At 37.7% G+C, this 10,000-nt stretch overlaps 1 protein-coding gene across 1 annotated transcript in view; it reads left to right on the top strand.

Annotated features, from left to right (window-relative positions):
* Nucleotides 1-10,000, top strand: part of LOC137992630 (LIM and senescent cell antigen-like-containing domain protein 1) — a 35,049-nt gene that overhangs the window by 17,377 nt on the left and 7,672 nt on the right. The window contains exons 7-11 of the mRNA XM_068838073.1: nt 2,228-2,308; nt 3,533-3,628; nt 5,108-5,162; nt 7,388-7,480; nt 7,775-7,823. Coding sequence (XP_068694174.1) covers nt 2,228-2,308; nt 3,533-3,628; nt 5,108-5,162; nt 7,388-7,480; nt 7,775-7,823 — 374 coding nt within the window. The remainder of the gene's footprint in view (nt 1-2,227; nt 2,309-3,532; nt 3,629-5,107; nt 5,163-7,387; nt 7,481-7,774; nt 7,824-10,000) is intronic.

Here is a 10,000-nt window from a genome sequence, read left to right as displayed (position 1 = left end):
AAGTCCCTTGTCTCTTCTACCTTTTCTATATTTTTAATTATTTTTATTGTCTTTGCAATCATGTGTTGAAATATTATTAAACATGGTTCAAAAAACGGTTTAAAAAGGTTTAAAATGTGACGTTTCGACTTAAGTCATTATCAAGCAATGAAAATAAAAAATGGGTAATTGTGAAGAAGAGCTCCCCAAAAATCCTGTCGGCCGACTGTCGGTCAACTGTCGGCCGACAGTTGACCGACAGCTTACCAACAGTCTACCGACAGCTAACCAACAGGTTACCGATCAGTTAAGAAAAAAGAAAAATTGTGGTAAAAACGAGCAGTTAACGTGACATTCCGTAATGGTGATGTATGACTCGACAGACTTCACCTACTTACCGATCAACTGTTATCGGTTGTTATCAGATGCGTATAGGATATATCACTTGCGTAATTTACAACACACCAGACAATCTAAGAATCGCATTGGAAGATAATTTAATCGAAAACTCTGCTAAAAACTCTGAAAACCATAAGCTACGTATCAATACATAGTTAGTAGAGGAGACAAACACTTTCCTTCAAATCGCCCTACAATGCAACGCGGCCTCTTATGGTATGTCATGTATGTATAAATGATGTTTACAATGTGGGCAAGTATCGCTAGCCAACGCTAAAACAGTGGACAAAAGCCATATAATTAGTAGTATAAGTGCTGCTCAAGGTATCGTTATGAACTGCCTTTAGCTCTTTTCGCGTAGTTTAGAAGCAATAGACAAGTAAATGCTTACGATCATTTTAGTTTGTCCCGCCGACAGGTTACCGACACGTTACCGACAGGTTGCCAACAGGTCACCGACTGTCGGCCGACTGTTGGTCGACAGTCGGCCAACACTTTGGCCTCAAACATAACACAAACTGTCGGCCGACAGTTGGGCAACAGTCGGCCGACTGTTGGCCGACAGTCGGCCGACTGTTGCCCAACTGTTGGCCAACAGTCGGCCAACAGTCGGCCGACTGTTGCCCAACTGTCGACCGACTGTCGGCCGACAGTTGACCGACAGTCGGCCGACAGGTTTTTTGGGGAGCTCTTCTTCACAATTACCGTTAATGAACTTGAATATAATAATAAAATTAAAGCATGAAGTTATGCTATTTACCCTAGAGATGCAATCTTAGTCTTAGGTTTTCTGTATAGAAAACCTACGTTTTCAAAGTTTTCTGTTACAGAAAACCTACGAACACTGGATTGTTATTACATTTTGATAGTCACGTTGATAAACAATGTGAGTCGTGTTTGATTAAGACCATGATGTGTAGAGCTTATCGACTATCTTCCACACCTGAAGCCTTTAATAGTGAATGTGTCAAGCTTTGAACCATTTTTTCAAAATTAGGTTATCCTAGTATCTTAATTGAATCATGTTTTTCTAGCTTTTTTGATAATATTTATAAGGAATCTAATGATGATAATTATTTATAAGGAGTCCAAGGACGATAACGATGTGAGAACTGTTACGTTTTCTTTGCCCTTTAAGAACCAAGAGTTCGGCGAATATGGTGAAGGAACAGTTGAGATCCGGGTTGAGATCCTTGAGTTTTAACATTGGTATCGACATTCAACCTGTCTTTCGCAGTAAACCTATTCAACAGATTCTTCAGTCAAAGGAGAAGAAGCCTGATTTAGTTAACAATCAATGCATTGTATATCATTTTAAATGTGATCAGTGTGATGCTGATTATGTAGGTTTTACTACAAGGTACTTCATCAACGTATTAAAGAACATAGGTATTCTGCCATGGGCAAGCATCTTATTAATATCCATGGTGGTATTGACGCCTCTAGTTTTAGCAGTCATTTCTCTATTCTTAAGAAATGCCAAACTAAGTTAGATTGTCTTCTGCATGAAATGCTTTTCATTAAGGAACTGAAGCCTTCACTCAATACTCAAGAGGACTCCATTCGAGCTAAGCTTTTTACTTGATTGCATATCTGGGGTAAACAGCATAACTTCATGCCAAAGGTATATGTTCAAGTTCATTTTTATTTTCATTGCTTAATAATGACTTAAGTTACATGTAAGTCGAAACATCACATTTTAAACCTTTCTTAACCGTTTTTTAAATCATGTTTAATATTTTATCGCAATGTTTTATCGCAATGTTTTTATCGCAATGTTTTATAGTGAAGTTTCATACAAAAGCTCTTCTTATTAAAATCATGTGTTGCTTTTGTTATTTTTTATCAGTACTTACATCCCAGAGGGACAGCATATCATGTACATGGGTGAACCAGTTCACCCCTGGCATTACAACTGTTTTTCATGCAAGTGAGTCAACCCCATAAAAATGTAACAAGATGAATGAATTAGGCTCTACTTTGCCAAAAGTAATTGTTTTACTTTTTCATCTTGCAAGTTTGCCTGCATGATAAATTTCCAACTTTACATTATGAATGCCATTCAGTTCTGCTGCAGCTGCACAACTAAGGGTGCTTTCCTTTTGTCAGAACTGGCCGGCCAGACCCGTCAGTTTGCAAAGAAAATGCAAAAATTTGAAGGAACACTTGCATGATAACCCCTCATTTTCTTCCGGAGGAGTGTATATCATCCTTGAAGAGGGTTAATTTGAAGGCATTGTAGAGTTAGTCCTTCCAAATGCCTGGTCCGGCCGGTCAGTTCTGCCAAATGGGAAGTGCCCTAAGTGACTGCATTTCTGGGTCATGCACTGTTAAAAAATTGGAAGTTATTTTCTTGGTCAAATGAGCATAAATCTGGTGGATATGTCTAGTCTATAATAAATTATTATTATTACATTTGTGGGTTGTAATTTGCAGGTTTTGAACTGAAGCATCAAGAGTTTTGGTTTATTGAATAATACAAAACCAGATGTCATGTACACTGGAACAATGGAAGCATTGTGAATTTCCTTTCTGACAATTTGTGTTATCTATGTAGTTCCAATGAATTTGACTTAGTTTCTTGTCTGATTGTTTGCCAAAAAATGTTCGGAATATTATTGCCTATCACTGAACCATATTTATTATTAGCACAACTTGATGATTAAGTCATTCACTTACTTCTTGGGGCAGCGATTTTACATGGGTCACAATCAAATATTCACAATACGCTACAGGGGACATATCCTCTGTCCCTTTTTTTTCCAAAGATGCCAACTGATGGCCTTTCCCAGTCAGGAAAACAGCAGGATCTTATGTTTACTGATCACCTGAGTACTGAAGTACCGGTAGTTTTCCCTTCTAATCACTCCACGAAAGAAGAAATCTTTTCCCCACCTAAAGTTGTGAATTTACCGGATTTACCGTTATTGTTTATATTCTAATTAACTACTTGCACAATCCCATAATACACCTCTATTAATTCCCAAAAATTTTGCGTAACCATTGTTTGCAATATCTCCTGGGACATAAAAATTCCCAAGAGAAGTCAAAAACAATGCCTATGCAGATTTTTGGGAGGTAAAGGAGGTGTATTATGGGATTTCTGCAAGTAGTGAATGGTTTTAAATAATGCTAGTTTCTTCACTTCTGTCAGTAAGGAGCTGGACCATCTTTGCCGTAAACGGGATACAGAGTTGTATTGCTTGAGATGCCATGATAAAATGGGAACACCAATTTGTGGAGCATGCAGGTAATAAAGTTTATTCAATTTTCCTGTTTCCTGACTTGGTTTCAGAGAAGTGATGTCATTCTCTACTTTTTCAAATCCCTTAAAGAACTTGCCATCAAATGCCTGATTTCCAATTGTCAGCCATCTGTCTTCTTTGTGAAACTTTTAAGTATACAGTCTTGATCTTAAGAATCAAGGGGGTAGTTTCTAAAGAAACTGTGGTGGTGCGTCTGTGGGGAAGTAGTATACAAAAATTTTGGTTTTATCAACAGAGTTGATAATGTAAATTGGCCACCGTACACAGATTCTAAAAGGTGACGTTTCGAGCGAATCCTTTTTATTTTCTGGATTCGCTCTGACGAATTCGCTCTGTATTTGTTCTCAAAACGTCAGCTTTTAGAATCTCTGTACGGTGGCCAATTTACATTATCAACTCCGTTGATAGACCCAATATTTTTGTAGTCTTGATCTTATTCTATCTTAAGTTTGAGCATTTTACTTGAAAAGTAATAAGACTTCTCTGTCTTTTAGAACCTTTTGGTGTAGTTTTCTCCTAGACTTCTCTTTGTGATGCATACTTTAGTGGAATTGTTACTTGGACCTGCTCCATCATTTTTAAGTCATTTGGTTAAAAAATTATTGACAGTCCTGTTATTAAAGTGTAAATTGTTTTCACATAATATTGTATGAGCAATGTTTGAGACTGGCATGAGCTTTAGTTGAGCCATAAAAAAGTTATTATTATAATTTTCCATTTGTTTTCTGACTGGTTATGATACCTATGAAAGAAATGTATGTATTTTTGAAGTTCGTGCTATGGACGAAAGAGGGAAATGATCCTCACACTTAGCTGGGCAATTGAAGCAATTGTTTCCTTATGAAAATTCAGCTGGCTCCAATGGGAAGCGAACCCATAACCTCTGCAATTTTGGTGCAATGCTCTGCCAACTCAGCTATGAAGCCACACAGTTGGGAGCTGGTCAATTTGTTGGGTTCATGTGTTCCCATGAAAGGAGTTGATAAAGAAATGTCTATGTTTTTCAAGTGCTAGCCTCCTTCGCAGCCGTTTTTAGGCTCGTCCCTCCCCAAAAGGAGGCTATTCAAGTGCGGGCTAAAGATGAAAGAGAGACATGATCCTCACATTGCTTAAATTGCCCAGCTAAGTGTGTTGATCATTTCTTTCTTTTTTCCACATCCCACATTTCTAAAATATATTACTAATTGTCTTTTCTTTCATCAAGTCCTTTCAAAGGAATGCATGAGCCCAACAAATAGACAGGCTCCCAACTGTGTGGCTTCATAGCTCAGTTGGTAGAGCACTGGACCTTCATTGCAATTTTCAGTTGTCTGTAAGACACAGTTTCTTAAATTGTTCGGCTGCTAAGTGCAAGGATCCTTTCTTTCTTTCAGTTATGATACCAGTAGTGTTGTCCGTGCTTTAATGTTTCTTTGGTTTTTTAAGCGGTGAAACATGGTTTTGTTCCCTGTTTGTGATTGCAGGCGACCTGTTGAAGAACGTGTGGTACATGCACTTGGAAAGGCTTGGCATGTTGAGGTATTTGTTTTCAGTGACTGAATAATGTGCTTGATTTTATGCTCTTTAAAATTTATGTGGTCTATGAACAAAATACTCTTTGGTCCAAAAGATTAAAATGGTTATTACTGTGCGAACGCGCCTTACTGTGGCCACCCAACAAACTCTCACATTTGACAATTACGTGTACATACGTCAACCCAACAACCTATGCAACGGTGTTCAACTTAAAACTGTGTGAACTTTGCAAGTGAGGCGTGACTGTCAATCAAATTCACACATCCTGATTGGAGGACAATTTTTAAAAAACTTTGTTAGGTGGCCACGGTAAGGTGCGTCGAACTGTAAAAATCATCAAATTGGAAGCAGTGTGGCCCAGTGGTTAGGGCGCTTGCCTTGAGATCCTGAGTTCCCGGGTTCAAGACCGGCTCTGACCACTCGTTGAATTTGTTCCTGGTAGTCCCTGGTTCAACTTCCCAGCTGCACTTGTAAATAGCCAACTGGTTTGCCTCCGGCCAGTTGGGATTCTTAACAGTTGTTGTTGTTCTGTTCCGTCGTTTCGTTGTGTTTTATTGGCCCTGAAAAGCCCCTATGGGGAGCGGTCAATTAACTATGTATTGTATTGTAAATTGTTAAATTCAAGGTAATAGAATTATTTGGATGTTGTAAAGGCATAAATGTTAATCCTTACCACCGATATTCATATTTTTTGAGTACTAGAGATAAAAGTGCCTTATCAGTTATACCCCATTTCCCTCTGATACCCACACTTTCACATTTGGCTTCTTATTCCTTTTTAGATTTTACAGGAACATATAAAATCAGTGTTTTCAATAAAAGCCGACAGCTGGCAAAATTCGCTGGCTATTGCACATGAACTCGCCAGCTACTTTTCCTTAGCAATTGCCCTGAATTTTACGAATAACATGAGAAACATTCGCACGGAACATGAGCCTTGGTCGGCAAAGTTTTGATCATGAAAAACAAAAGAGATACCTGAATTCTGTTTCCATGTCCATGTCGAAGGCGGTGATTGAAGAATTCAAGCACACACATTTTTTAGACAGCGGTCCAGCAATCCATTACGTGGTGTAAACTGCTAACTACATTTGAAGCGTGGCAAGTCGACATTTTCGTTCAGGACAGATGAATACATTTCAGTTATTCACATTGCTGTATAGAAAGCAAAGGAGCCTTAAAGGGGCTATGTCATGCTATTTTAGCATCTGTTCAATCTTGCCATCAACTTAATATCCAAAGAAACTTAGAGTATTCATGTACTCTCTCTCTCTCTCTCTCTCTCTCTCTCTGTGTCTCTGTCTCAATTTAAAAAGCCAAAATATAGTGCTGCAGATTGCAGGAAATGCATTCTAAATTTTCAAAATTTTCACGCGGGAGGATGCCCCAAGACCCCCCTACAAGCTTGTGCGCCCCTTTGGGGTGCGCAGTCCATTCCCCACCTACGCTTCAGGTTTTGCCGCCTATTCAAATTCTTATTGAAAACCCTGTAAAATGCACACTTTTCATAAATGTGGGATTAGCCCTGTATCTATGTAGCCAGGTTTTCTTAATACGATACTAGTTCACTGTTCAGATACTGTTCAGTTATAGGACAGCAATGATACACCGGTGCACCGGTCAATCGTGATATTTTTTGCTACGATATGAATATCGATATTTAAGCAACATATCGCCATATTATTATTATCATTATTATTATTCATCAACATTCAGAAATCACTGTCTTTAATGACTCCTTGCGCAAAAATAACTCTTTTGTAGCTAGTTATTAAACACAGGGGCAAGAAAGTTCCATCCTTGCTTCGTATAGCTTCCGATCTGACACGTACAGATATCGCAGATAACTAACACTACCATTCGTTCCATATATTTCTCAAGATGCGTAAATTGCGATAATTGTCAGCTGACAAAGTCTTGCGCACCCACGGACAAAACACGCTGTTCGTCAGAAAATGTCTTGCCGTTGTACATAATTATTTATGTAATGATGCATCGAGATATGTATCATATCGTGGCACCTGTATCGAGATGTGTATCGTACCATGAGAAAATGTATCGTTGCAGCCCTATTCAGTTATAATTTTATGCTAGGCTTGCCCCTTGTAATCATCTCCTGCTTTTATTTAATTCTACTTTGGTATTCTATTTCTTCCTGTAAGGTATTGTGGAAAGCTTTAAAGCCTAGAAATATCTTACTGATTATTTTTTGTACACTGTTTCCACAGCATTTTGTGTGTGCCAAGTGTGAAAAGCCATTTTATGGTAATCGTTATTATGAACGGAAAGGCCTGGCTTATTGTGAGACTCACTATAATGAGGTATGAGAAATTCTCTGATCAATACTTTATGAAGGTACATTAAATTGTTAGTGTGATTTTGGAAGGACATTGCTGTCCATGCCAAGAGAGGTTCCATCTAAATGTGAAAAAAATGTAGTTGTCATACTTGCTTTCTTTTGAAGCCTTTAAAAGTTGAAAAAGGTGAACGCTCACATGATAGTTGCCAGAACTAGAAACAAGAATTGTGGAAAATTTGTGATAATCAACCAATAGACTGTAAACTATTAGTGAGCAGAGGTCTAACAATGTTTATTGGTTAATTTTTCTGTACAGCTATTTGGGGATGTTTGCTTTGAATGCAATAAAGCAATTGTGGGAGATGGTAAGTGCATGTGGCCGTTGTTATGATGTATTAATTTGACGTCCTCCTATTAAAGACCAATGCATAGTAATTGTACTAATCACGTTTCAGAGCCTTACTGTAAGTTCGTCATCATCAACCCAAGTCCATTCTGCACCCAGTCTCCCATACTCTAATAATAAATATCGAACACTTTAAGAAATCCTTACATGTACCTCTGTGCCTGATGCATGAAGGAACAAAACTGACCATTTTTTTCTTTTTGAATTAAGGTAAATTACTACAGTTTTCCGGAGAAAAAGATCAAGGTTTTGGAATCTGTGAACTTAAAGCAACAGGATATCTCTTCTGAAGTGTTAGTCACTGCAATTGATGTAAAATGTAATTTTACCCTACCTCAATTTTCGAAAGCGAGAAAAAATAATTATGTAGAGAAATAAATAGTTAAATCTGCCAGACATGTTTTTCACAAATGACAAAAACGTCGATTTTCGTCTATTTTAATAATAACTGAAAAACTGTCTGATAGAACTTTTTGAAAAAATGTCGACGGTTTTGTCTACATGTTGTTTACTAATTCGCAAAATTTTAACCCTGGTTGTAGGGCTAGGTTTTGAGAAAAAGGCCTTTGAAATGTCTAGTTTCCAGTCCCCCCTCCAAGGAAGTCCGTCGCCATGTTAAGCGTTTTCCTCTGATTTGTATTTATTTGTTAGGTAAAATTACATTTTACATCAATTGCAGTGACCAACACTTCACAAGAGACATCATTTTGCTTTAACTTCACAGATTTCAAAATTTTGATATTTTTTCTTCGGATAACTGTAGTAAGCCACCTTAAGTTTATAGTCATTACCAGTACGTTTAAGAGGGGATAGATTGGTTATTTTTACTTAATTTAAGTTATTGATTGTTTCTTAAGGACAGTGCCACCTAATAAGAAGACATTTTTCCCCGTATTATGACTGCGCAGAAAAGTAGATCTTAGGACGCTTTTCTTTTGTCAGAACTGGCCGGCCAGACCCAATAATTTGCAAAGAACAATTTGAAGGAACACTTGCATGATAATCCCTCGTATTTTTCTGGGGGAGTATATGTCATCCTCGAAGTGTGTTAATTTGAATGCGTTGTAAAGTTAGTCCTTCAAAATGCCCGGTCTGGTCGGTCAGTTCTGTCAAATGGAAAGCGCCCCTAGTTTGGGTTATTGGAATGTGAAATGAAAATAGGGGGTAACCTTGCATTTTTCGGAGATAATTTGTTTTTGAAAAAGTGGACTATTGGCTTAAACAAAGAAAGGTAAGTTTTTTCAAAGTAAAACAACAGGAACCTAAAAGATCTTTTAAATGAATAGCAAATTGCAACCGGATGATTCTATAAATGTATTTTTTATCACAAAAAAACAGAGCCATGTTTGAGGCTGACAGATCTCCTCTGTAGTTACTAAAAACGCCCTTTATTAATTTTTCACGGCCCTAAAAATTAATCCTGACTTCAATGGGTCTCAAACTTTCATTTTATGTAATAAAAATAGGGGTCACCATGCGATTTTGAAAGATTTTTTTTCCAACGTTTGTAGATTGATTTTTGCAATTTTGTCACTCCCCTCCCTGGTGAATAAAGAAATCTGCGCCTATTTTTGTGTTGCACTCTGGGATATTCACTATGGAAACAAGTACACAAAAAAGAAAGATTTTTTCACTTTTAGAGTTGACATTCCTTAGTTCTTTGGGAAGGTTCGATCTTTTTTCGGAAGTAGCTTTAAATGACCAGAGTAACGTTGCAAGGATATTTGGAGTGAGAAATCTGTGTGATTTTTGTTGTACACTGCAATGTATCCAACCCGTATGGTGCTGAATCGAAGTGAAGACCAAGTAGCTACTTGCATTGTCAGTCGTTTCTTGTCGTGAGCTTACTTGCCTTTGAAAGCCTTTTGAAGCCAATTCAAATTCGTTAACTAATTTTTGTTCAGTACTTATGTCCGTTATTGGACGCCCCTTGATATGAGGAAAATAATTTAACTTGAAGAGATATAAAGTCAGTGCGTGACAAAATGATTGCGTGATGCACAGAAGGTATGTGCAATACCAATAGGTGGCACCGTCCTTGACAGTGACAGAACCCTTTTTTTGTGTTTATCATATTATTCAAGTGAGGGGTTGAAGTCCTGAATTTTTCAGGCTTCTCTACGTAATTGCAAAAAT

The sequence above is a fragment of the Montipora foliosa genome, chromosome 2 (genome assembly GCF_036669935.1).
Source record: "Montipora foliosa isolate CH-2021 chromosome 2, ASM3666993v2, whole genome shotgun sequence".
NCBI lineage: Eukaryota > Metazoa > Cnidaria > Anthozoa > Scleractinia > Acroporidae > Montipora > Montipora foliosa.
Note: the sequence above shows the minus strand (reverse complement) of the source record. Positions and strands in the feature narration are given on the sequence as shown.